The sequence below is a fragment of the Equus przewalskii genome, chromosome 5 (assembly GCF_037783145.1).
Source record: "Equus przewalskii isolate Varuska chromosome 5, EquPr2, whole genome shotgun sequence".
Lineage (NCBI taxonomy): Eukaryota > Metazoa > Chordata > Mammalia > Perissodactyla > Equidae > Equus > Equus przewalskii.
Genome location: NC_091835.1, coordinates 72,194,213 through 72,220,924, shown reverse-complemented (window position 1 = coordinate 72,220,924; position 26,712 = coordinate 72,194,213). Strand labels below are relative to the sequence as shown.

The 26,712-nt window shown below is 55.4% G+C and overlaps 1 protein-coding gene and 1 long non-coding RNA gene across 3 annotated transcripts; one reads left to right on the top strand and one right to left on the bottom strand.

The window, feature by feature from the left end:
- Positions 1–1,973: 1,973 nt before the first annotated feature.
- On the top strand, positions 1,974–23,099 carry ITGA5 (integrin subunit alpha 5). Of its 2 annotated transcripts, none has more exons than XM_070621551.1 (30): positions 1,974–2,645; positions 8,856–8,986; positions 10,351–10,463; positions 10,580–10,700; positions 10,898–10,959; positions 11,050–11,095; positions 11,357–11,482; positions 11,690–11,734; positions 11,867–11,910; positions 13,665–13,721; positions 13,904–13,956; positions 14,270–14,478; positions 15,010–15,201; positions 15,424–15,469; positions 15,640–15,741; positions 15,939–15,994; positions 16,098–16,252; positions 16,551–16,688; positions 16,818–16,885; positions 17,261–17,411; positions 17,496–17,588; positions 17,731–17,810; positions 17,917–17,997; positions 18,108–18,213; positions 18,622–18,774; positions 19,636–19,722; positions 19,833–19,946; positions 20,551–20,652; positions 21,225–21,347; positions 21,994–23,099. In XM_070621551.1, exons 1-30 carry the CDS (start codon positions 2,266–2,268, stop codon positions 22,075–22,077), a joined length of 3,318 nt encoding a protein of 1,105 aa, XP_070477652.1. In that variant the 5' UTR covers positions 1,974–2,265; the 3' UTR covers positions 22,078–23,099. The 2 variants fall into 2 exon arrangements, 1 of the variants encoding a protein (XP_070477652.1); XR_011540470.1 differs by having other exon boundaries at positions 2,131–2,645; positions 18,622–19,411.
- On the bottom strand, positions 20,248–26,707 carry LOC103563238 (uncharacterized). The gene is made up of 4 exons (XR_547835.2): positions 26,445–26,707; positions 25,981–26,183; positions 23,337–23,456; positions 20,248–20,968 (listed from the first exon to the last, which is right to left on the bottom strand). It is a non-coding gene; the product is annotated as an uncharacterized lncRNA (long non-coding RNA).
- Positions 26,708–26,712: the final 5 nt, after the last annotated feature.

Genomic DNA, 26,712 nt, shown 5'->3' with positions numbered 1-26,712 from the left:
GACATTTGGAGACAGAGGCTGGGCCAGAGACACGCTGAGAGACACACAAGACACAGAAAAATCTGAGAGGAGACAGGGCATTTGGAGGGCAGTTGGCTGAGAGCAGAGGGCATGGGTTTAGAGTCAGAACGCTTAGGGTCTAGACTCACCACTAACTGGCTAGCCATGTAACCTTGGACAAGTCACTTCATCTCTCTACACTCATTTCCTCTTCTGAAGGAGTGGGTTGGGCTGATGACCTCTAGGGAGTTCCTCCTGGCTGACCTTTCTAGGCCAGCTTCCAGAAGCTTCCCAACCTGGAGGGCTGTGCTGAAGCCGCTCCAACTAGGAGGGAACCCTAAGTTCAGGCCTGGCTCAGAGCAGAGGAAGGGAGGGCCAGGCAAAGGCAGCCCTGGTGAGAGGGAAGGCAGGAGGTGTTGGGGCCACTGGGAGAGGACTTATAAGGGCAGACAGAGCCAAGAGAGGAGGGATATTGGGGAGAGTAGAAAAGCTAGCCAGAGAATGACTAAGGGGCTCCCGGTGTAAACAGGAGCAGGGAATGGACAGGGAGGGGGCTGTTTGAGTTGGCCAAGACTGGGGGGGATGGAGTGGGGAGGAGGACTGGGGCAGGACGCTATGTCCCCTGTCCCCCACCAAGGCTCCTGGGAGGAGCTGAGTCACACACCTCCCTCCCTGTACCCCTCCCTGCCCCCACCCCCAGCTCCCAAATCCTGGGAAAATCTAAAGAGCTTGTGCCTGGGCTGAAAAAGGAGAGAGTTGGCTTCACACACATGTGCCTTTCTGGGTTACACAGCAGCCATGCCTCAGCTCCTCTCCTCCCCAAGGGGCTCCTCAGCCTTGGCTTGAGTAGTTTTCTCCTCGAGGTTACCTTTGCGGCAGTGCTGTGCTTAAGATGCTGACCCAGAGATTCCTTGGGTTCCTCGCCTAAGAAAGGGTCAGGACCTGCAGATGTGAGAGTGGGATGGGGGCCAGCATCACCCCACAGTCTGACCAGCTGGCCTCTCCCTTGGGCTGCAGCTGGCTCTGGAGAGGGGCTTTTAAAAAAACAGCTGGGTGATTTGGGACAGGAAGTAGAGCATCAGCCTTCGAAGGAAAAGCATCAATTCTGGGCACTTTTACTCTGAGTCCCAGACCAGAGTGGGGCAGGGGACTGGGGAAGAGAGGGGGCAGGGTTTGATTTGGGAAATTATTATTCTGGAAGGGGAGGCGTCCTGGAGGAAAGAGACAAGAAAGGGTCTGGAAAGAAGTTAGGAGACAATCTAGGCCCCTTGTCCCCCTCCCCCAGATTAAGATAAAGGCTAGAATCCTGAAAGGTGATCTCATCACACAGAGCCAGGGCTGGGGGAAGGGGCGGGCAGGGGGTCACTGCCTTCCCTGGCTAGAGTCCCTTCCTCTACTTCCACAGGGGATCTAGGGAGAATGGGGTCCTGGGTTCCAGCTCCCAGAACCTACACAAAATAGAAGCTAAAGGCTGGCCCCTTTGCAAGACACCACCACCACCCCCTCCCCACCTCACCCTATAATTCTCCAGGTTTGTAGGAATCCAACCAGTTTGATCAAGAAGACACTGAGGGGCCAAAACACCCCCTCCCCACCACCCCCACGTTCCTGGTCAATTGCCAGATTCCAGAAAGGGACTCGGCAGAGGTTTCCATATCCTACAACCAAGAAGGGGGTGGCCTGGAGCAGAATCCTCCTGGTGAGAGACCCCAGACTCCAGGGTTTTCGATTCTAGCAGCTTGGGTGAGGGCAGTGGGACTCGAGGAGCCCATGTAGGCGCTCCATCAGATCAGGCTAACTGAGTTCTCTGTACCTCAACTCCTGAGTCCCAAATCCAGCTGGCCGGAACCCAGGCACCCGGTGGCACCGGAAGGCAAGGGGGAATCCCAGTTGGCCAGATGCCAGAGGTGTCTCCTGCCTCTTTAGACCCCAAAGTCTCCTCCCTGAAGAAGTGAGGAAGACCCCACACACGTATACAGACTCCCTCCGCCCTCCAGAGGTGATTCCTTTCCTCATTAGGAAATTCTCCGCTCCCTTTTTCCGACTCCTTTTCCGAGCGTTTACGTTGTACATCTGGAAAGGAGGGGGGAGGAAGGAGGGGGAAGCAGAGAGAAGGAGGGGGAAGAGCCCAAACCCGTCCAGTCTGACCCAGTCCAGACAACCGGCCTCCAGCTGGGGCTGGGGAGAGGGGAGTGGAGAGGTGCGGGCCCCCCCCACGCCCCTTCGGGGTGGGGGGCGAGGGCTCAGCGTTCCTAGGACCCAGGAATGCCCCCCCGCCCGCCCCCCCTGCAGGCGGGGGGAGGGCTCAGCCGGGAGTTTGGCAAACTCCTCCCCGCGTTGAGTCATTCGCCTCTGGGAGGTTTAGGAAGCGGCTCCGGGTCGGTGGCCCCAGGACAGGGAAGAGCGGGCGCTATGGGGAGCCGGACGCCAGGGTCCCCTCTCCACGCGGTGCAGCTGCGCTGGGGCCCCCGGCGCCGACCCCCGCTGCTGCCGCTGCTGCTGCCGCTGCTGCTGTTGCTGCTGCTGCCGCCGCCACCCAGGGTCGGGGGCTTCAACTTAGACGCGGAGGCCCCAGCAGTGCTCTCTGGGCCCCCGGGCTCCTTCTTCGGCTTCTCAGTGGAGTTTTACCGGCCGGGGACAGACGGGTGAGTGAAGAGGGTTGGCGGCGGGAAGTGGGGGCGCCTGGAGACGGGGGCGCGGCTGGAGTCTGGAGGGGACCAAGGCTTGAGTTTGGGAGGCGGAGTTTGGAAGGACCAGGGCTGGAGTTGGGGGCCCACGCCAGAGCTGGGGGCCCGCGCTGGAGTAGGGAGGGGACAGTGGCCGGCGTGGAGGGGGGCCTGGAGTTTGAGATAGATCCGTGGGGAGACGTGTGGGGTGGGGAGAGGACTCGAAGCTGAAAGCTGGAGAAGTCTGGGCAGGGGTCTCGGGGCCAGTGGAGAGGAGGGCGCGTGAATGGAGAGCGGAGGATCTCTGGCTGAGATCAGTGAGCTGCCGGGACCCGCGGCGGATGGGGGCGGGAGAGGGGGCGCGGAGGCCGGGAAGGGCGTTTTGGAGTGCCGGGGGACCTGGGGACCCCAGAGGGCCATTGTGTGGAGAGAGAACGGGTCGAAGCAGAATGAGCTGTGTGTAGTAAGAGAGGAGTCAGAGACTGGGGGGGGTCCGGAGGTTACATGGGGGCCTGCCTCATCCTCCCCTCCCCCCTCAACTCAGACCGGGAAAGACCCGGGAAGGGGACGGCGGCTCCCTCTGCTTTCTGCTCCGTCTCCTACTCTTCCCTCCACCCCCATCTCTGTTCAGACAAGGGGATCCGGGAACCTAGGGATTGTCCCGGGACCCTGGCCCGGGGGCGCAGGGGCTGGGGGCGGGTTCAGCCAAGGGCGGGTGCTCGGATGTGTCGGGAGGGGTGTGTGTGCGCGCGCGTGAAGGGGGGTGGGCGGTTTCCCTCTTCCTCTAGCTCTTGGGAGGAAGAGAAAAGCTTATTTCCTGTAGCTTGTCGGCTGGAGCTGAAAGGAGACTGGAACTTCTGGGGCTGGGGTCGGAAGCTGGGGAGACGCGGGCTCTCTGGGCCCGAGAGCAGCAGAACACAGACAGCAGAGACTGGGAACGTCTCAAAGGAGGATCCTCATTCCCAGCTCAGCAGGGTGACAAGCAGACTGGAGCCTCAGTGCCTGGAAAATAGGGAGCCCACAGGCTTTGGGGGAACTGGAGTTAGAGCTGAGGCAACATTAGAACAAGGGTGTTTGTTTAAAGGTGGGGGGTTGGGAAGTGAGAGGAAGGTAGCTGCTCCTGCCTGGAACAGGGACTCCCAGATGCCAGATTCCTGATCCTCCACAATCACTGGGGTAATCCTCTTTCCCCGACGGCTCTGGGCTCTGAGCTTCCCGCTGCTCCCCAGCACCACCCCCACTCCAACCCCTAGTATCTCAGGGTTTGATGGGACCTCTGTCAGAGGTGAGCAGTTTTTACACATGATATAGTTAACTGGTCTGTACTCGTTTTCTCTAATTTTTGGAGAAGAAGGATTAATCTAGCTAATTCAATTGGGGAGGGGGAGCAAATTTGTCCTTTGTCTAGAGGACTGAGGATGGGGAAAAAGAAAGATGGTTAGGTCCCAGCTGTTGGTTCTGGGCTTTTCAAGGTCCCCACCCAACCCCCACCCCACCCCCCTGGCCTCTTGCCCAAACCCCATTGCATCACCCTGGCCTGAAGCCTCTGCCAGGCCTGGCCTCCCCCAGGCCCCTTCAAACTGCTTACCACAACCCAAATGGAGTAGAGGGAAGGAGGGAGCGGATGGGATCCTCCCCCACATCAGGGTATCCAGTTAGCCGGCTCTTAACCTTCCTCTTACCCTAGCCCCACCCAGCAAGAGTGTCGTCTCCCTTTTAGGACACTCCTCTAAAACATCTGGACTTTCACACACTCCCAGTTCCCTAGGTGTCTGCTGGCCCCTGGCCTGGTCCTTCAGCCCCTAAAGCCCTCTTCTAAAACAGGACCCAGCATTCTCGTCCCTTCCCCTCCCCCTCTGCTCATCTCTCCTCCCAAGAGAACCCAGGTGTCCAGCTTGCACTCCTCCCCTCTCATTTTCTCTTTACAATACACTCTTAGAGCAGGACTCTGAACATTCTACCTCCCCAGTGACCCCCATCCTCCCACAGCTGGGCCTTCAACCCCAGCTCCCTGCAGGGGACAAACATAGCCCCTCACCTGGGGCCATCACTGGAGAGGGAGGGCCTCGGTGTTCTTGGTCTCCCTGCATCACCTCTCACGGTGGACCCCGAAAGAGCATCACAGGGCAGGGTGAGCACAAGAGGTTACATGGTAGGAAGGGGCCAACCTTTAAGTCAGGCAGAGCTGGGTGTGTGTCCTGGCCCCCGACTTGTTCTTTGTGTGACCTGGGGCCAGTTACTTACGCTCTGGGAGCCTGGTGTTCTCATGAAAATCAGACACCTAACTTCTGAGGCTATTCTGAGGACTAAATGAGACAGTATATACAAAAGGCACCTGGTCCACAGGGGGTGATCAATACATGGGAGGCCTGGTTTTCATGAAGGAGTTGATTTCTGTTTCTAGTTCTCTCCTCCCTGGATGCCACCTGGTTCTTTGTCTAGGTTTTCCCCCATTTCTTGCTTTTAGTTTTTGCTTATAGCAGCGATAGTAATAATAGTCCCTCACTTTCCTTAGCACTTTTATATCAGTTTTTCCATTGGATCATTACAAAAACCCTTGCATTAGGTAGAGGAAGCATTATTGCCCTCGTTTTATGTGTATATACACTGAAGCTTCAGGAGTCACTGAAGTCGAGAACTAGAAGTCGGTTTAGGGACCATTCAAGGGCAACCCTGTCATTTGCTGGGTAGAGAATCCAAGGCTTGGAGAGGGGACGTGAGTTGGTCCAGGACAGGAGCTTGAAAGGAGGACCAGCCTCAGCCCAGCTCCTTATCTTCTTCCGGTGCTGCCACAAGTGGAGGCAGCTCTTCCTCCCCAACCAGCCAGGCATATCTCTTGAGAATACACTGGGAGACCCAAAACTCGGTGTCCTCCTCTGGCCTGGCCAAGGCTGCTGTAAGACCTACAGGGGCTGGGCCCTGGTCCACTTGCTACTCTCCACCCCAGACCTTGTCAGGCCAGCAGAGTCAAACAGTAACATGTATTGAACAGGAGCTGGGTTAATCAGAAGCCTGGCTGGGGAGACAATGGAGAGGAGAGGAGGGGATAAATTGGCAACAGGGTAGACCAGAACGCTGGCCGAGGAATCAGAATCCCTGGTTTCTGGTTCTTATGTTGGAAAGGATTCTGAGTGACCTTGGACATGTTCCATAACTTCTCTGGGACTTAGTTTTCCTATCTGTAAAATGAAGACATGGGACTAGGTGAGCAATTTTTTTATTAACATTTTTTCATTATTTTTGTTTAAATTCAAATGCTATCTTACCAGGGCATTCTATATAAAACAGAGAAAAGAAGTTGCTCTAACAGAAGACTCTAAAAATGTGAGGGCCAAACTAGCCTCCGCTTACTCCACGTGGCAGCCCTGAGGCGTCTGCAGGGAAGTCTGCAAACCAGTGGATGCTCTCTCGGCTGCGCCTGCCAGTTGTGGCAGCCCAGGTCTCCAAGAACCAACCCCAGAACTTCAGGGATCTAAACTTCAAAATAAATTACAGCAGTTATTTCCTCCTTGGACTCGATATTTTGGAAGAGCTTATCTGCCCAACTGCATTTAGTAAGGAATAATTAATTCCTTTTTCCCATTTTTTGTCAACTGGAAGTTAGAACAAGACATCTATAGCTGCCAATCAGAGCTTCTGACCAGTATGCGATAACGAGGCTCTCACATGAGCTGATATAATTCCAGCCAAAAGAAAATACACTCGAGGTTTTAATTAGCCCAGACCGTCTTATCAGGTGAATGCATGATTTCCGTTAGGCTTTCTGAAATATTGAAAATAGCCCAAGAACCCTCCATTGTTACCTTCTTGGATCCCTACGAGGCCCAACTGCTGCAGGATTTAGGAAGCAGGAACCAGGAGTGGAAGAAGAAGGATAAACTATGTGACAGGCCATCCCTGACACCAGGTGCCTCACTTGGTACATGGGAGAGGGCACCGTTTATTGGACTGACTTAGGGGAGCTGGGATGGAAGGGCCACTGAACACTCAGGTATAGGCCGTGGGCAGTGGGGGACAGGTCTGGGTCTGGGTCTGTGTCCCTTGCCTGCATGCCAGATCTCCTGAAACTTCACACAGCCACAATGCATATGGCACTGGCCCATGAGCTTGTGGACTTTACAAGCTTTGTAAGGCCTCTCTCTCACCTTCCACCCCTACCAAACTCCAACCTTCTTCCTTAGGCCATCCCAGGAGCACTCAGGCTCAACTATTCCCCAAGAGCAGAGGGTGTTGGAAAAATTGGGAGGGGAGAGGGATCCCTTGGCTGCAGCCCTGTACTCTCCTAGAAATAGAGTATCAGAGCTCCAGGAGACTCTGAGATAACCTGTTCAACCTCTTCACTCAGAGAAAGAGGGGAAGGGTATTGCCCAAGGCTACACTGAACTAGTGCCTGACCCAGAACTCCTGACTCCTGGTCCAGGGCTCTGTTCACGGCCTACTGCACCACAGCTGTTCTCTGGGGCAGCCCCTGCTAAGGGAGCGTTGCACCCCTCTCTCCTCACCCAGCCCTGGAGCAATGCAACCGCTCCCTACCACTAGCCTCAGCTACTGGGCCTGACAACTGACCAGGTCACTGTGCCTTCGGAATAGCTAGTGCCCACCCCCCAACTGGATGTGAGGCCTGAGTGAGAGGGGTGGGGCCCGGCGGGTGGGAGACAAACGGAGAAGTGAGAGGTTAGAAACAGACAGGAAGCCACAGGCAGTAAACATTTCCTGTCCCCAGGGTAACCAGGCTGGCACCCCACCCCCCATCACTCCAGGAACTCTCAGTCTCTGGCCCCCTCCTGTTCTTCTGGACCCTGCCTTCTCCCTCCTCCATTCTTACCCTCTGGCCCTCCTAAACCACTCCTCACTCTCTATTTCAGCCCCTTGGCCCTGCTGCCTTGTGTTCCCATCCCCTATTCCTTTTGGACCCCAAACCTCTCACCCATCCCCTACCTGGTCTTCTTGGAAGACACCCAAGCTTTTGTGACCTCTACCATAATCCCCGACTTGGGACTCTTGCCTGGTGAGACAGGCTGAGGTAGGTATCCAAATATCAGGGAAGGGGTGGTATTGGGAATGTTGAAAACTGAAAGGGGCCAGAAACCCATAGAGATGGAGAAGCCCAAGATCTGAGATCAAGACAGAGAGAGGACCCAAAACCAAAACCAAGAGAGCAAGTAGTCAAACGGGCAGAGGGACAGAGAGATTGGGAAGCATGCCAGAGGCAGATATGGAGGAGAGCAGAGGTCAAGGCTGGCAGGGGCCAGATCTACTGGCCCAGGGGCTGGGTCCAGCTGCCCACACTGCCGGATACAGTCCTCATGGGAGACCCTGGAGGAGAAAGCCAAGAGGGCTGACAGCTGCACAGAGGCCTTGGAGGCAAGGGACCTAGGAACGGTAGAGATAGAGCCGAAGGCAGGAAGATTGCCCAGGACCTTAACTATGACCACCCCATTATATAGGACCCCCAGCAAAGGCAACCTTTGCCTCCTCATCTCAGGGGGAATAGAAGCACCATGTCCGGAACTAATATCACAGTAGAGCAGAATTTGAGTTCAGACCCCTAGGGATGGTGTGTGGGAAAGGGATTCAGGGGCTGAGACAGACCCAGCCAGGATGGGGAGGCAGGCCTGGGCCTAGGGGACAAGCTGTTTTCACCATCCTCCCAGCTCCTCTCTCTACTCCTACTGCCTGATTTCCAAGACTCACATTTTCCCCCTACACGCCCCAGGGCTCGGCAGCCAGGCAGCCGGTCGCCTGAGTCTTGGCCCAAGAAGGGCTTTGGCTTGGGACCAGAGAGTACAGGCTAGGTGAGAGGACCCTGGGGTTCCAGAGCCTGCGCATCTGATCTTGGCAGGTCCATAGGTCCATAGAAGAAGCTAGGATCCAGGCCCTCTGGCTCCTGTCCCCTTACCAGAACTGACTCTAGCTCCTCCTCTCTTTAATAATGGGAAGGTAGGAGAGGAGAAAGGGTGAGGGGAGGAGGGGAGGGGCTGTGTTAGTGACAGCGGCACATGGGGACCGCCTGACTCCAGCCTGTGCCTCTGGCATCTGTGGCATCTTCTGAGATATAAATACAACGCAAGGGGGCATCTACCCCACCCCCAGCCAGCCCCTGGCCCAGAGGCCTGGGTCCTTCCTCCCTTGGGAGACTGGAAAAGAGCTAGGAGCCACCCTGAACTGCCTCTCCTTTCCCCTCCACAGGGTCAGCGTGCTTGTGGGAGCACCCAAGGCTAACACCAGCCAGCCGGGAGTGCTGCAAGGCGGCGAGGTCTACCTCTGTCCCTGGGGCGCCAGCCCCGCGCCGTGCACCCCCATTGAATTTGACAGCAAAGGTAACCCCCTTGCTAGGTGGGGGAAGTTCAGGGAGGGCCTGGAGGGGGACTGTGGCTTGGGGGTGGGCCCAGGTGGTGCCTGGAGAGGAGTGGAGCCTGCCCAGCCGCATGGCCACGTGCCCTCCCAGCACACTGGTGCTCTGGTGCTCCAGCGCCGTGCAGCGGAGCAGCAGCTCCCGTGGCACTCACACCACGTTCCCAGTCCAGCCCAGCCCAAGGAGGGCGGGCATGATTCAGAAACATGTGGCTCTCATTTCCCCTGAATCACCCACAACTCAGGGAGGCCAGGGCAGTAACACAGACAAAGACAGGGAGAGTCACACAGACTATTTGATTCATTTAACTAAGCACTGACTAAGTGCATGCCAGGCCTTGTGCTGGTGCTACAGGGGACTGAAACATGATGAAGCCACCACCCTCAAGGAGCTCAAGGTCTGGAGTCAGTGCAGAGATGGAGGGGAGGGAGACAGATGGAGACAAGAGATAAACAATAATAACAGCTGACACTTCCAGAGCACTAGCTCTGTGCCAGGCACTGCTGAAAGCACTTTACATATATTATCTCACTTAATCCTTTCAACAACTGTAGGAGGTATTATTATCCTCATTTTATAGGTGAGGAAACAGGTTAAGTAATTTGTCCAAGGTCACACAGCTAGTAAATGGTGGAGCAAGGACGTGCACTCAAGCAATCTGGCTCCAGAGATCAAGACTGGGGTGAAGGGACAAAGAGAGGAGAGCAGAAAAAGATGGAGCATTGGGGGGAAAATCATGAAACAGACTGGTTTTTTTAAAAACCTGAAAGACAAATGAGAATCAGAGGAATAAAGAAGGCTGTTCTACAGAGGGCAGAGATAGGGCTTGGAAAGAGACAGACAGACAGATGTACAGAGAGAGAGATACATAAGGGGACAGGTATTCAGGGATGTGAGAAAGGTCAAGAAAGATGGAACAAGATGCTGTTAGAGACGCAGGCGCAGGTACAGACCAAGAAGTGCAGCCAGAGGACTACCCTCTTGGGAAACAGCCATTCCTCGCCGCCGCCCTCCTGCCTCCACCTCCTCACAAGCATCCTTGTCCCAGCCAAGTGAGGAGGCAGGGGACCAGGGGAAGGCAACTCTAAAAACCCAAGTTCTGTGTGTGTGCACATGTGTGCATGCATGTGTGCATGTGTGTGTATGTAGGGGAGGGGTAAGTCCGGCTACACAAAGCATACTTTAAAGACGCTTCGCCACTCCCCCTCCCAGTGAGTCACAGGGGCTTGGGCCTTGCAAGTGCTTGGGTGCCCCGAGGCTGAGGGTGGGCACCGCTCTAGGGTCAGCTGCCCAGGGCCTGGCACGACTCCCCTTTCTTACTTCCCCAAGGTTCTCGGATCCTGGACTCCTCCCTTTCCAGCCCAGAGGGAGAGGAGCCTGTGGAATACAAGTCCTTGCAATGGTTCGGGGCAACAGTTCGAGCCCACGGCTCCTCCATCTTGGTGAGGGGCCAGCAGGCTCGGTGGTGTCGTGGCTAGGGGATGGGCACAGGCCTGAGGGAGGGAGGAGGGGCCCTATTGCACTCAACCTGAAGCACCCTCCTCCCGGGCCCTCCCAGGCCTGTGCTCCACTCTACAGCTGGCGCACAGAAAAGGAGCCGCTGAGCGACCCCGTAGGCACCTGCTACCTCTCCACAGACAACTTCACCCGAATTCTGGAGTACGCACCTTGCCGCTCAGGTAGGGCAAGAGGGGGCGTGTGCCCTGTATCTGCTCTCTCTGAGTCCCCACCCCCATCCCCCAGCTTTTATGTTCCTCATCTGGTCCAGGGAGGTTCTTTCTCTGGTTCCCTCTCCCACCTCCTTCCCCAAGCTCTCTCTTCTTTCCTGTGGGGTCCATCTGTACAGGCTCCTTCTCAGCACCTTCTCCCCTCACAGATTTCAGCTGGGCAGCAGGACAGGGTTACTGCCAAGGGGGCTTCAGTGCCGAGTTCACCAAGGTGAGAGGGCAATCTGGGAGGGAAGTGGCTGTGGGTGAGGGACACAGGGGGATCAGGACCAGATGTCAACTCACCTCCTTTCCCCCACAGACTGGGCGTGTGGTCCTAGGTGGGCCAGGGAGCTATTTCTGGCAAGGTAAGTCCTTCCTCTGCTGTCCCTTAGTCCCCTGGCATGCGGCCTCTCATCCCCGCTCCCAGCCTGAAATCGTCACCCTTGCCTTCTCTGTCCCTGTCCCAATTCCCCTTTCCTTTTCTTGAGACTTCCATGTCCTCTTCCACCACGCTCCATAAGCTTCCCTTCCTTGGACCAGACTTCTAAAATCCTACCCCATCAGCCCCCAGTGCCCCCTCCCCGTACCTCCTCTTCCATCTATCCCCTCCTCATCTCCTTCCCCAGGTCAGATCCTGTCTGCCACCCAGGAGCAGATTGCAGAATCCTATTACCCTGAGTACCTGATCAACCTGGTTCAGGGGCAGCTGCAGACTCGCCAGGCTAGTTCCATCTATGATGACAGCTACCTGGGTGAGCCAGCAAAGAGGGTCTGGAACAGCAAGGGGAATCTCAGGCACGCCTGTCCTTGCCGAGCCCCGCACCCCCACCTCTCTGCCATACTTGTCATGTGCAGGCTGACTATGAAGGCCCAGTATTGGGGGGAGGGATTGAAGGGTGGGCCAGGGCAGAGGGGTCCTCAAAGTAGGAATACTAATGTCTACCCACCCTGTCCCCCAGGATACTCTGTGGCTGTGGGTGAATTCAGTGGCGACGACACAGAAGGTGAGTGTATCCTCAGGCTGGGGCCAAGGGTGGGGGCAGGTGGAGACCTAGGGCCACAGGAACCAGACACAGCATTTCTGTCCCACTCCCCTCTGCCTGCCTCCAGCCCACAACTTTCTCTTCTCTTCACAGACTTTGTTGCAGGCGTGCCCAAAGGGAACCTCACCTACGGTTATGTAAGACCCAGCCTGACCTTCCTTCCCTCCCCTCTCCCCCGGCTAATCACAAGACCCACGCCTGGCAGTTTGTGAGGGTTCAAAAGTGGGTCAGAGCCTGGGCTCTGGAGTCAGACCTGGGTTCAATTTCTGACACTCACTCTGGATGGGAACTTCTGTTATTGATTCCTCTCCCACTTCATTCCCTAAAAACCTTGAGCCTGCTTCACCCCCTGAGCCTCATTCTTCTCTGTATAATGGGATAATAATAGGTCTGACCTCACAAGGCTCTTGTGAGGGGCAATGAGATAATGCACGTGAAAGCACTTAGTGAACTGTTCAGCTCTGTACAACTGGGAGCTGTTATTATTAGACCATGACAAGTGCTTTCAAGGGAGACAGATAAGAATGCCCTAGGAGTTTGGTCAATTAACATATATTAAGGCAAGGTAAGAGATAAGCAGATGAATAAGACATCATACCCCATCTCATAAGGTGCCTCTAATCAAGGATGTAAGATAAGATGCACATACAATTATAATCTAAGGCCGAACTGCTATTCATGAGCCCCTCAATGTGTCAGGCACTGTCCACTCATGATTTCTATTCTTCACAACAAACTTTTGGGCTAGATATTACCATTCACATTTTACATGTGAGAAAGCTGAGGCTCTAAGAGACCAAGGCAGTTGTTTAAGATCACCCAGTTAGTAAATGGCTGGATAGAAATTTAAAACAAGATCTGCCTTATTCCAAAGCCAGCATTCTTTCTGCACTACAATAAATTTCAGAAAAGTGGTTAAGATGAGATAGCAGTTTAGGGAAGGAAAACCTCCTTTCTAGGGCAGGGATGGATCAGAGAAGTTTCTATGAAGGATCAGGGGAGATGAGGCGAGAGGGTACCCTAGGCAGGAGCATGAAAAAAGGCATGAAAGAAAAGGAACAAAAGTCAGGCCAGTGTAGCAGACATGTGAGCTGGTTGAGGGTGGGGAGAATAAGGAAAAGCTGAGCAGAACCAGAAGGTTGGGGCCAGATTCTCCAGGGCCTCGCAGGATGGCCGAGAGCTGGAGACTTCAGGCAGTGGCTACAGGGAACCACTGCGGGTTTCCAAGCCAAGGGGGCCCTGCTACATGCACTCTGGGACGATCGATTCGTCTGCTGCCATGGAGGAAGGGTGTGATGAGGAAGGCAGAGCCAGGCCGGAAGGCGGCCAGGGGCTGTCCAGCAGGCCTGGGAGAGGGCTCCCACCAGAGCAACAGCAGCGAGAAGCAGGGAGACAGCAAGGAGTGGCAGGACTGGCGGGGCCAGCCGCTAAGGAGGACTAGAGAGGAGACATCAGTGTTTGGTTTGGAAGGGCTGGAGGATGAAGGGTGGCTGAGGCCTCAGCGTGTATTCAGTAATTCGGCTAATAATTATTGAGTGTCTCTTGCTCTCCAAGCATTACTGTAGGCTCTGGGGAGAAAACAAAGGACAAAACCAAGCTCCTGCCTCCATTGCTCTTCCATTCTAGTGGGTAGAGATGGATGACAGACAGATAAATATGAAATCTGTCAGCAGTTGATAAGTGATCTGGAGAGAAATAGTGAAGAAGCCGTAGGATGGAGCTACCCAGCATAGAGATGGGAATGTGAGGGCAAAGCTCAGGAGGGAATTAAAGGACAAGTGGTCTGTGTCTCCAAGGAATGCCTGCCCCTGGGTATCCTGTGCCCATCTGCCCTCCATCCATGGGATGGTCTGGGAGTCCAGGACCAATGAGCATGTCTCCTCATCCCCAGGTCACCATCCTTAATGGCTCAGACATCCGATCCCTCTACAACTTCTCAGGGGAACAGGTGAGGACAGCCCCCCCCAAACCCAGCTTAGCCCTCTGCCAACCAAACCCCAACCCTGACTCAATAAGCTCAGCCCGACTTCTCAGGCTCCCTGGAGTACCTGACCTCCCCAGACAGCCCCTGTTGATCCTGCTTATTGGCCCCCTGGTTCTGACACAGAGCTGCCCCTCTGTCCTCCCCAGATGGCCTCCTACTTTGGCTATGCAGTGGCTGCCACGGACGTCAATGGGGACGGGTGAGTAGTGGGAAGGAGGCACCACGATGCCCTTCCCAGATCCAGGAGGGAAGGAGGGGGATGGAAAAATGCAAGGAAAGTTTTTCTCTGGGCTCTCTCTCTGCCTTATCCTCACTCCTGCCTGCATGTCCCCTGAGTCCTTGGCTCAGGGACAAGGAGAGAGCTGAGAGCTGAGGACCAGGAGACCTCAGGTCTTCTCACCTGGGTGGGAGGCAGCCTGCAATCCAAGATGCCTGGGATTTCCTGGCACTAGGATTGGGGAAGGGAGGGGCAAGACAAGGTCTCAAGATGCCTGGGTTTTCCCCTACCCCAGGCTGGATGACTTGCTGGTGGGGGCACCCCTGCTGATGGAGCGGACAGCTGACGGGCGGCCTCAGGAGGTAGGCAGGGTCTATGTCTACCTGCAGCACCCAGCTGGCATGGAGCCCACACCCACCCTCACCCTCACTGGGCATGATGAGTTTGGCCGATTTGGCAGCTCCTTGACCCCCTTGGGGGACCTGGACCAGGATGGCTACAATGGTAAGTATCATGGATGGACTGAAGTTGCGGAGGAGTCGGGGGCCTGAGTCAGAGGGGATTGGGAGGGGCCGGCCCCGTGGCAGAGTGGTTAAGTTCACATACTCCGATTCTGTGGCCCAGGGTTTCACTGGTTCAGATCCTGGGTGCGGACATGGCACAGCTCATTAGGCCATGCTGAGGTGGCATCCCACATGCCACAACTAGAAGGACCTACAACTATGTGCTGGGGGGATTTGGAGAGAAAAAAGTAGGGGGAAAAAAAAGATTGGCAATAGTTGTTAGCTCAGGTGCCAATCTTAAAAAAATGGTGGTGGGGGGGGGGGCAGGGTGCCTGTCAACTAAGATACCCAGACCCTCAGTGACTTCCTAAGGAGGTATGTAGACTTTAATCCCAATGTCTAGGTTTTGGGGCTTGAAGAGATTAGAATATGGGAATGACAAATGAAAAAAATAGGGTCCTGGGGGCTGGTGGTAGAGATTTGGACTCCTGGATTCCTGGCCTGTTGACTGCCTGTGTTGTGTGTCTTGCAGATGTAGCCATTGGAGCTCCCTTTGGTGGGGAGACCCAGCAGGGAGTGGTGTTTGTATTCCCTGGGGGGCCAAAGGGGCTGGGCTCTAAGCCTTCCCAGGTTCTGCTGCCCCTGTGGGCAGCTGGCCACAGCCCGGACTTCTTTGGTTCTGCCCTACGAGGAGGCCGAGACCTGGATGGCAACGGATACCCTGGTGAGTTGCGCCCGAGGCCCCTTTCACCCCTAGAAGTCCCTGGTCACAGACCCCTACTCCCTCTTGTGCACCTTTCCTAAGCTCCTGGGTGCAGGTCTAAGCTAATGTCACCAGGTGGCACTGTTCCCCCACTTCAGCCTCCAGCAATGAAAACAGAGGGTTGAGACAGAAGGACCCTGATTTGGGGCTTGCTCTAAGGGGTAGTTTCTTGACTTGTTACAGATCTGATTGTGGGGTCCTTTGGTGTGGACAAGGCTGTAGTGTACAGGTATGAACTCCTGAGGGGCAGCCTGGGAGAAGTGGGAACTGGGGAACTTTTCAATAGGGCTGAGGTTGGGAAAGTGTACAAAGGCCCCTGGGATCCAGGGTTTGGGCATCAGCTTCCTGTGCCCACGTTCCAGAGTCTTAGCTCTATTTACCCACACCCACTCTTGACAGGGGTCGCCCCATCGTGTCTGCCAGTGCCTCCCTCACCATCTTCCCTGCTATGTTCAACCCGGAGGAGCGTAGCTGCAGCTTGGAGGGGAACCCTGTGGCCTGGTGAGCTGGAGCCCAGCACATTGGAGGGACCGAGTCTGGATACATCAGTCTGTGCCTGGGGTGGGCAGGGAGACCAGGCCTGTCTTAGGAAGGGGACCAATGGGGTTGTCCTAGTCTGGGACTCTCCGGGAGGTAGGTAGAAGATAGGGTGCCTGTTCCACTTGGATATACCAGCTTTCATCTTGGTTTTCCTCCAGCATCAACCTCAGCTTCTGCCTCAATGCTTCTGGAAAACATGTTCCTGACTCTATTGGTGAGTGAGGCACTGGTACAGGGGATGGAGGAGTACCTCCCTTCTCTCTGAATAGAGGAAGAGCAAGAGGCAGATTCTCCTTAACATACATCCCCGGCTGCAGGCTTCACCGTGGAGCTCCAGTTGGACTGGCAGAAGCAGAAGGGGGGAGTCCGGCGGGCACTGTTCCTGGCCTCCCGACAGGCAGCCCTGACCCAGACCCTGCTCATTGAGAACGGGGCTCGGGAGGACTGCCGGGAGATGAAGATCTATCTCCGGGTATGGCCTGAGCGTGGGCTATGGGCTGACCTGGGAAGGGTGGCCACACAGAACTGGGGGCCCCTCCTGATGGAAAGAGATTGGGAGATTCCAGGGAAGGACTTGGGACTTTGGGAGAACTTCTGTCGAAGGAGCTGGGAACCAGGCTGCCAGGGCCTCTGAAGCAATAAGAATGGTTTAGGTTGGACATCTGGATTCTTGAGGGCCCTGAGCAGACAAAGGGAGATGTGAGAGGCTGAGGAACAGGGCCACCAAGTCCCCAGGGTCCCCTGATCTGATCCCTCTCCCCTGCCCCTAGAATGAGTCAGAGTTCCGAGATAAACTCTCCCCAATTCACATCGCCCTCAACTTCTCCCTGGACCCTCAAGCCCCTGTGGACAGCCACGGCCTCCAGCCAGTCTTACACTACCAGAGCAAGAGCCGCATAGAGGACAAGGTGAGGAGAGGGCGAGGAGGCGGGACCTGAGAGGAGGGGCCCACGCACCAGGGACAGGGCCCTGGAGCAGAGGGCCTACAGCCTGCGAGGGGATCTAAACTCCCCTCTCAAGGCTGCCCTGCTCCCCAGGCTCAGATCTTGCTGGACTGTGGAGAAGACAACATCTGTGTGCCAGACCTGCAGCTGGAAGTGTTTGGGTAAGTGAAGGCTGACATCAAGCTGGGGGAGTCCAGATGCCAAGGTCTCATAGCAGGACACGTGGAGCTTGGAAGCACCTGGTACTGAAAAAGTAGAATAGAGACATACTAGCCAGCTGTGTGAACTCGGGAAGTTACTCAACTTCTCTGAGCTTCAGCTTCTTTGTCTGCATAGAGAGAATAATAACATCTGTTTCTCTAGGCTTTTGGAAGGATTCAATGAAATAATCTACATACAGCATCTAGCCTAGTAAAACAGAGTTGGAACTCAGTAAATGGTGTCTATTATTATTATATGATTATCATTATTATGGCCCATTGTCCTGGTTTGGGGATTAATTCCCCACTGTCCCTTACCCTGTGTGCCCCCTCCAGGGAGCAGAACCACGTGTACCTGGGAGACAAGAACTCTCTGAACCTAACTTTCCACGCCCAGAATGTGGGTGAGGGTGGTGCCTACGAGGCAGAGCTACGTGTCACGGCCCCTCCAGAAGCTGAGTACTCAGGACTCGTCAGACACCCAGGGGTAAGAAGGGATTCCCAGGCGGGGCTTGGGAGGAGACCCTGCCGAGGACCCACCAAAACCTTACCTGCACCCACCCACCTGCAGAACTTCTCCAGCCTGAGCTGTGACTACTTTGCTGTGAACCAGAGCCGCCTGCTGGTGTGTGACCTGGGCAACCCCATGAAGGCAGGCGCCAGTGTAAGTCTGGGTGGGAGAGAGGGCAGAGAGGACAATGGCCAGCCGGCCAGAGCGGAGCTGGGGGAGAGGGAAGGAGGGCTGGAAGTGGCGTGAGGCAGATGCCCAATCCAACAGCCCCCCGTCCTCCCTCCCTGTTCCACAGCTCTGGGGTGGCCTTCGGTTCACAGTCCCTCATCTCCGGGACACGAAGAAAACCATCCAGTTCGACTTCCAGATCCTCAGGTAGGGAGTGGGTGGGCCCAGGCTGCGGCGGAGGTGGGGGCGGGGCCTGACGCTGGGGAATGCTCGCCGGCTCCAGCACGGCCTCAGTCTCTCCTCCATCCCACAGCAAGAATCTCAACAACTCGCAAAGCGACGTGGTGTCCTTCCGGCTCTCAGTAGAGGCTCAGGCCCAGGTCTCCCTTAACGGGTCAGTGCCTGGGCAAAATGGGGCCTTTCTGGGAGGGGAGACGGACTTAAGCAAAGGATGCATACGGGGTCCTGGGGTCCCACTGTCCTCTAAACCCCCCTCCTCCTCAGTGTCTCCAAGCCTGAGGCAGTGCTATTCCCGGTGAGCGACTGGCACCCGCGAGACCAGCCTCAGGAGGAGGCGGATGTGGGCCCTGCTGTCCACCATGTTTATGAGGTGAGGAAGGATAGAGGCAGGGAGGGCCGTCCTGGCAGGTGAGGGGAGTGGACAAGCAGGGCCAGAATGAGTGACAGAGAAGGAGGAGTGAGTGTGAGTGACAGATGGCTGGGACCAGAGGAAGGGCCTGAGAGGAAGCGAGGAGGAGTGGGGAGTGACAGGTAAAGGCCGGCAGGGTCAGTGTGAGGGACGGCCAGACGAGAGACAGGTCAGTTGAGTGACTTGGAAAGGAAGGCTGGAGCTGCCTCCTAGAGCGTTGGCTGGAAAGGATTTCACCTCTGCCAATTGAGTCCTTCACTCCTGAGGTAGGCGACTCCCAGCAGGGTGTGTGGGCCACAATGACCCAGGGTCTCGCAGGGCAGAATCATTCTCTTCCTTCTCATTTTGATTGTGCTCTTCCCTCCTCAGCTCATCAACCTGGGCCCCAGCTCCATTAGCCGGGGCGTGCTGGAGCTCAGCTGTCCCCAGGCTCTGGAAGGTCAGCAGCTCCTCTACGTGACCAGGATTACAGGACTCAGCAACTGCACCACCAGTCACCCCCCCAACCCACAAGGCCTGGAGGTGAGGGGCCTGGAGACTGACCCGGGGTGGGGGGAACCAAGCCTGAGAGGTTGGAGAAGGCTGCTGGGGGCCTGGAAGAGCCAATGAGCATGTGCCTGAAGATGGGACTTAGGCCACTGGAAGGGGGTCAGAAGGCCCACAGACACCTCGAGGCCCTGGGAGGGAAGAAGACTCTTACTTCTTGCCCTAGCAGACTCCTAGGGCCCCGCTCAGCGCCACGTCCTCTGGGAAGTCTTCTTCAGACCTCTTCCCCTGGGCCCCAATGCCTGTTTTAAAATTTGTTTACTTATTAACATTTAATTAAGTGAGCATCTGCACTGAATACTGTTATAGGCTCAGGAAATATTGCACCAAACAAAACTAGCAAGGTCCCACTCTCGTGGAGCTTCCGTTTTAGTGGTGGGTAATAGATGATAAAAATTAAAAAGAGAGGGAGATTAGCAAGTGTGGAAAAGTGACAACAGTGCTAACATGCCGGGGGCAGGGCCGGGACTGGAGACTAAGTTCTCAGGGAACAGCTCTTGAGGAGCTGAACTGAGTTGAACTGAGGCCTGACAGACAAGAATGAACCTGCTTGTGAAGACTCGGGGAAGAGCATTCCAAGCAAAGGGAACAGCCGGTGCAAAGGCCCTAAAAGGCAAGGACCTCATTATTTATTTACACATCTCCTCCTAATAAACTCCAAGGACCAACTCTTGTTTGTTTCTGTCTTTCAACACTGAGCCTGGCGCTTTGCCATAGGAGGTGGTCAGCTGGATGGATAAAAACATCAGGTTGAAGCTGCTCTGGAGCCAGGTGCTGGCCAGCTTAGACGCTGTAACGAGGTGGGAGAGGCAGCTAACGGTCTCTTTCCTCTTCCAGTTGGATCCCGAGGGTTCCCAGAGCCACCAACTACAAAGACGGGAAGCTCCAGGCCGCAGCCCTGCCTCCTCAGGGCCTCAGATCCTGGTAAGCCCTCCTGGGAATGAGGGCTGGGCCCAACCGTTGAGGACCCGTTTGGGTTCTCAGAGCCACCAGAAGGGCAGAATTCCGGGTTCAGGCCTCCTCTTTCTTCCCAGAAATGCCCGGAGGCGGAGTGTTTCCGGCTGCGCTGTGAGCTCGGGCCCCTCCACCGGCAGGAGAGCCTGAGTCTGCAACTGCATTTCCGCGTCTGGGCCAAGACCTTCCTGCAGGTGAGGAGCTTTACCTCGGCCCCTACCCCCCACCTTCTGGCCTGCCTGGGCCGTCCCTCCCTTTCCCCACTGCCCCAGCCACCTTCCTGGGCAAGTGGGACCCAGGCCCTCCTGCTCCCCTCCTCGCCGTTGTTCAGGCAGCTCTGTGTGTCCTTGGCGCCACCTAGTGGCCAGGCTGGGGGTGACCGCTTCTCTTTCCTGGCCCGTTCGGAGGAGGGAAAACTGCATACCAGCGTGCAGAGGATGATAGAAAAACAGAGATGGAAGATGAATGCGTAGCGGAGAGGCAAGCAGACGGAGGAATAGTAAAGAGCAGTCATTTATTGACCACATATCATGGGCCAGGCACTGTCCTGGGTGCCCAACCAACCCACATTAATGATTCAAAAAAAAATGTTTTATTGAACATACAGTCATCTAATTATACATTATTTAGTTGTAACTATTCAATTACACATTTATTATCTCACATAAGGAACACAGAGATTCAGGAGAGAATGAGTCTGAAAAAGGGAAAGATTATAACCTGAGCCAGACCGTGGGGAGCCCTGTGTCCCCTAGGTCCCAAGAGGGGCTGCCCTGAACACCTTTCCCCCACCCACAGCGAGAGCACCAGCCATTTAGCCTGCAGTGTGAAGCCGTGTACGAAGCCCTGAAGATGCCCTACCGAATCCTGCCTCGGCAGCTTCCCCGGAAGGAACTTCAGGTGAGTCCAGGGCTCAGAGGGCTGGCCTGGCGCTAGGGCTGGGACACAGCTGAGCACGGGGGAGGCTGGCCTTGTTATTGTAACAAATATTTTTTGAGCATCTACTATGTGCCAGGCACTGTGCTAGGTCCTGGGGATATGATGATAAACAAGATGGACAGGGTACCTTCATGCCTGGAGTTCACGTCGAGTGGGCAATGGGAACACAGTGCGACAAGTGCCAGGATGTTTACAGGAACACATCATAGGGACACTTGAACACAGTCTTGCAGAGTCAGGAAGGGCTTCCTGGAAGCAGTGATGTTTAAGCCGAGACCTGAAGAATAAATAGGAACTACCAGGCTAACCAGTCAGGAAAGGAATATTCTCTGGGGAGAGGGAATTGGCAGTTGTGAAGGCCCAAAGTCAAGACAATGATGCACATTTTAGGAATCTAAATTTTGAAGTTCAGAATTCTGTTAGCCCAAGATGGGAAGTGAGAGGTGGGTCTAGGTCTGATGGAAAGTTGGGGCCAAGTGTAGTTTGGGAAGAACTAATGGCTTTTCAGTGACCTCTCCTGACTTGCTCCCTAGGTGGCCACAGCCGTGCAGTGGACCAAGGCAGAAGGCAGCCATGGCGTCCCACTGTGGATCATTATCCTAGCCATCCTCATTGGCCTCTTGCTCCTAGGTCTGCTCATCTACATCCTCTACAAGGTCAGCCACATCCTAACCGTGACTTGCTCACCCTCTCATCAGGTTCTGCCCTTGACCCAGCACAGTCCCAAGCATCTACCTCCAGACCAATTCTCTAGCCACATGCCCCCACCTCTGCCCTGGCCACATGCATCCCATTCTGACCCTACCTATAGGATCTTTCCCTTCATTCTACAGCCTCTAGCTTAGAAAGAGTCTCTTGAGGCAAGCTAATAAGTTTGCCTATACTTGCAAAATTAATGTTACTCACAGGTGGCAAATATGTGGCATCTGTGCTGTCATTTCCTCCAAAAACCGGCAGCCATCACTAACTGTAGAAGTGGCCTCAGAATTCTTCTCAAGAGGCAGCCACTACTAGGCAATCAGAGTTGGAACTTGAGTTCAAACCTATGTGCCATCCCTGGCTTAACTGGGGCATTTTGATGGCACTAATGAAAGGCCCCCTTATACCAAAGCACCCCCAGCTTTAGTCCTCCTGGCCCACTGGACCTCTTGGAGAGGTAGTCTTAACAGCCTGAATTTAGGCCACTTTTGCAAGATGGGGCGATTGGAAGCACTAGGATCCTCTTCATTCCCTCTTGGGATAAGGTCTGGGGAGAAATGGGAGCCAGAGTGTCTCAACTCTCCCTCCTTCTCCCCCCTTTAGCTCGGATTCTTCAAACGCTCCCTCCCATACGGCACCGCCATGGAAAAAGCTCAGCTCAAGCCTCCAGCCACCTCTGATGCCTGACTCCTCCCGATCCCAAACTCCCAATCCTGAAGGCCCAGTCCCCCCACCTTCAGTCTACTGACAGGGAGGGGCTGGGCACTTTCTGAAGGTGCTGAGGGCCAGGGAGAAGCTCCTCTCCCCAGCCCAGAGACATACTTGAAGGGCCAGAGCCGGGAGGTGAGGAGCTGGGGATCTCCTCCCCCCATGCACTGTGAAGGACCCTTGTTTACACATGACCTCCTCATGGATGGGGGAACCCAGATCCAGGGACAGAGGCCCCAGCCTCCCTGCAGCCTTTGCATTTTGGAGAGAGTTTCCTGAAAACAACTTGGAACCAGAACTGGGGAGTCCAGTCCCAGTTCTCTGGGCCAGACGTTCTCTGGACTTCCTGTCCAGCTCCAGCCTGCAAAAATCTGTCCCCAGCCTTGCCGGAGATCCACAAGAAGCCCCCAGCTAAGAACCTGGAACCTGGGGAGTAAGACCTGGCAGCTCTGGACAGCCCCCACCCTGGAGGGCCAACAAGAAACACTAACCGTGGATGGTGCCCCAGGCCCAGCTCAGGACAGATCCCACACAAAGATCAGCGCTGGCCCAGAACCAGCTCCAAGGGGAATCAGAACTGTAATGGGGCCGGATCGAACCTGGGGCCTGGGGTTGATCTGGGACCCAGACTCAGACGTTAGTAACCTAACCGGGCAGATCCAGGACTACATTTGAGCCTGCTCCAGACCTGGGCCTGGAGGCCCAATCCACCTCTGACTCGGGAGAAGTCAAGAATTGCCCAGGACCATGAAGGGGCCATGATGGCAACAGATCTGGAACCTCAGCCTAGCCAGATGCAGGCCCTCCCAGTCCCCCAGAGAAAGGGGAGCCCACCTCCTGGGCCTGCAGGATTTGGGCTCTGCCTACCAGCTGCACTGATGCTGCCCCTCCTCTTCCTGCCCAACCCTCCCCTCCCCTCCCCTCGGCTCCGGACCCCCGGGACTTATTTAAACTCTGTTGCAAGTGCAATAAAACCCGGCCCGGTGCCCCCACTGACCAGAGCTGGAATCTGTGTGCTACCTCACTCTTTCCAAACCCACCCTGGAACCAGACAGCTTGGTGGGTAGGAAATGCCTGTGTTTCTCGCAGCTTCTTTCCGCTGGGAGCCAGAAGTGTGACCCCCCAGGAACTGTGGAACTAGTTTTTGGGTTCCCTTCTCCTAGGTGGAAGAGATGATGGGAGGGGAGAAAGGAGGGCTTGACTCCTGTCATCCCCCAGCCCCACAGATCTGGTCTCACCTCCAGGAGAGAAGGGCAGGAATCTCTTCTCTTTGGGTTTGAGGACTAGGGAGGAAGACACAGGGGAATGTTCAGGTTGAAGGTGGGGGAAGATGGTCCAGAAGACTCCTCGGGGCTCCCCTAAATCAGAATAAGGAAATGGGTTGAGCAGAAGGCCACAGAACTAAGTCAGAAGGAAGCCAGTTAGGTTTTTGTTTTGTTTTGTTTTTATTGTATATTGTATGCTGGTGGGTAGAAGGGGTGTTAAATATTTTACACACCTTATCTCAGTTAATTTCTACCAATAATCCTGTGTGGTAGGTACAGAGTTAGCCCCATTTACGCAAGGGGAAATTGAGGTCCAGAGAGGTTATGTAACTTGCCCGAGGTCACTCCGTGAGTGCCTTAGCAGAGTCACATTCACCCTAGTCTGACTGTGAAAGCCCATGTCTTGCTTAACCCACATGCCATGGGGTTCATATCTTTGAATAGAAATCAAAGTAAGGGGGCCCCTCAAGGTCCTCTGTCTCCTCAAGGCCTGTCCTAATGTACCCCAAGAGGAAGCAGACAAGGGCTGAAATTCTAATGGGTTTGTTGGAGGCAGAGTCCATGTCATGCTAGACCAGAATTCAGCCACCAGAGGGCAGCATAGCCACAAATTTATGGGAATTTTGGGAAGGGAGGGTATGAGTTCCGCTTCACCCTTCTCCATCACCAGGGCTATTCTTATTAACTTTGGCTCCTGCCTAGCAGTACCTGCATCACCTCAAAATATCTCTCCTGGGAGACCAAGCCTGCTCTGCACTCCAGTCTGTGACTTCTTGATAATTCTGTACCTCAGGAACTTCTGTCCAGAACCCATAAATGACGAGGGACAATGGGGAGGACGAGCCCTGAGGAGGCAGTGAGCCACCCAGTATTTCCAAGGCTGGCAGCCGTGGCCTAACAAGGCACTGGGAATTCTCCAGGGAGAATTGGGGGAGGGGCGAGAGTGGCATCTGTCAAACTCCAGGGGTCAGGTCTGAGATTTCTTACACTATTGTGAGGAGGAAACAAGGAGGGGAAGTGGGCTGTGCACATTGGCTGGTGTTATGGGTGTGTCTGTGTAGTGCCTGTCCCTCTGAGTCTCAAGTGTGACAAGGTCTCTCCCAAGGATGCACAATATAAGAAAGGAATTCCTTGGGTTCAGAAATGCCGCAGAGGTAATCTAGCACCAGGCTCTCTGTCCCTGAGCCATAATTCTCAGGCTCTGGTCTGTTTGCCCTCCCAAATCTCCCCCGCCTCCAGAGCGAGTCTGCTACCTCCCATCTTGAGACTTGGATCATCCAGAGGGACAGGAGGATGGGGGCTAGAAGGCCTGAGCCTTCTCCTTGTCTGTGTCGGTGGAGAGGAATAGGAGGCCCTGGGAAGGGAGCAGAGCAGCTGGGGGTGCAGGGAGGAGGAGGGGGCTCAGGAGAGGCAGCTGGCAGGCGGGAAGCTGATCTGGGGGTCTCAAATTTCTTGACATCAATTAGAGCAGCCGGCCTGGGCTCATTAGTAGCCTAGGGTGCAGGGCTCATCAATAATGAATTCGCCCCGCACACTGCCCCAGCCCAGCTGCCTGCAAGGTCACCCCGCCCTCCAGCCAGCTGCCTCCCCTTGGTAGGCTAAGCAACCCCTCTTCTGAGACCTCCCTAACTCAGAGCCTCTGAGGGCAGTGTGGGAGAGTGGACAAGGCTGAAGACAAAGGGGTCTCTAACTGATCAGCCACTCCTGATGCTGACTCCTGTTTGTTCTCGGAGTCCACCCAGAAGGAGAAAGAATGGGCAGAGGCAAGGAGGAGTGTATGTGGGGGGGTGGAAACAGAGTCTGGGGAGAAGCAGGTTTTGTGGTACTAGGGTTGAATGGTGTAGTGATAGGTCAGATCTGGAACAAGAAGATGTCCTCTGATGGGCTCAGAGACCTCACCTTCTTCCCCAAGGCCAGACTTGAGCATCAAGGCCACAGTCCCCTGAGTTCTCTGGGCCTCTAGATCAGAACAAGACCAAGGCTTTGGCACCCCCAGCATTCTCTTGCCCTTGAGCTGGAGCATCTTGACAGGTGCAAAAACAGATCTTTTCTTCAACCCAAATCAGTGGGGTGAGGGCAAGAGACTGTTGAGGTCCAGAAACAGGAACTTGAATTTCCTGTAGCTTAGTTAGCCATCTAGTCCCAACTTCCCTGCAGAAGCCAGGAATGCCAGTCCCCAGTCCCCTTCCTAAACTGTTTCTCGGCTCTAGTCCAGCCACCCTTCCACTCACCTCTTCCTCCCTGCCTCCACCCTCCCTAAATCCCAAGTGCTCTAGTTCCCAGTCATACCTCCTTCCCCTCTGGCTGGGGTTGGCCTGAAGCTGGCTGCTTGGCATTCTGGGAAGTCTTTCTGCCGCCCTCCCTCTTGGGGCAGGTACAGACAGGTCCAGGCCGCAGCAGCTGCACCTTCCCCAGACACCTCACAGACTCAGAGACGCCAGCCTCATTCTGGGGTCCCAGTTGCCCACCTCCAGCCAAGCCCCCGGTTGGTCCTTAGAATATGTCCCACACCCCACACCCCCTGACATTCTCCTCAGCCCGTATATTCTGTCCCATCCTCCATCCTCCCCTCCACCTCACCAAACACCCCCACCAATCCTCTTCAATCCAAGCTCACCTTAGTGGGGAATGCCGTGGGTTCAGGCCCTGGATAGACGCTCCCTTCCCCACCCTAATCCAGGCCATCTCTGCAAGGGTGAGCCTCAGTTCTGGATCTTCTGTCATCTTCTGCTCGCCATACTGATCTCAGTTGCAAGCTTGTATTCCCACCTCTTTGGGTCCATTGATTGCAATCTCTTCACTCAGACCTTCCCTAAGGACCTGGGCATTTGGACCCCAGCCAGAGATCAACTTGGGATCCATCTTCAAACCCACGTTTCATCTCTCAGGCCCAGCCCCCAGGCATCCTGCTCCAAAATCAGAGAAACAACTAGGCCCTAAACATTCTCTACCCCCACCTCACCCCCACCCCCAAGCCCAGCCCATCACTCTAGAGAGGACCCAGGTGTCCCTCTCAAGCCAGGCCCCATCCTCCCCAGAGTACTCAGACATCCCCCACCCTATGTGGGCCCATGACCAGACCTTTCCACCCTCAGACTCAGCCCTTCTCCGGAACCCAGGCATTTTAATTTCCAGCTTCCTCTAACACCTCACACCGTCTTCTAGATGTCTTGTTCTCCCAGCCCTGGCTGCAGTGACTCCGTAAATCCAGGCGACCCAGGGGCAACAAGTAGAAGAGAAAGCGGGAGGGGGCGAGGAGCCGCCAGGCCGCCCCCTCCTGGAGCCCTGGGCGCCCGGGACCCCCTCCTCCCGGCTTCACCTGCTGCGGGCTCCGCCCCCGCTCCGCCTC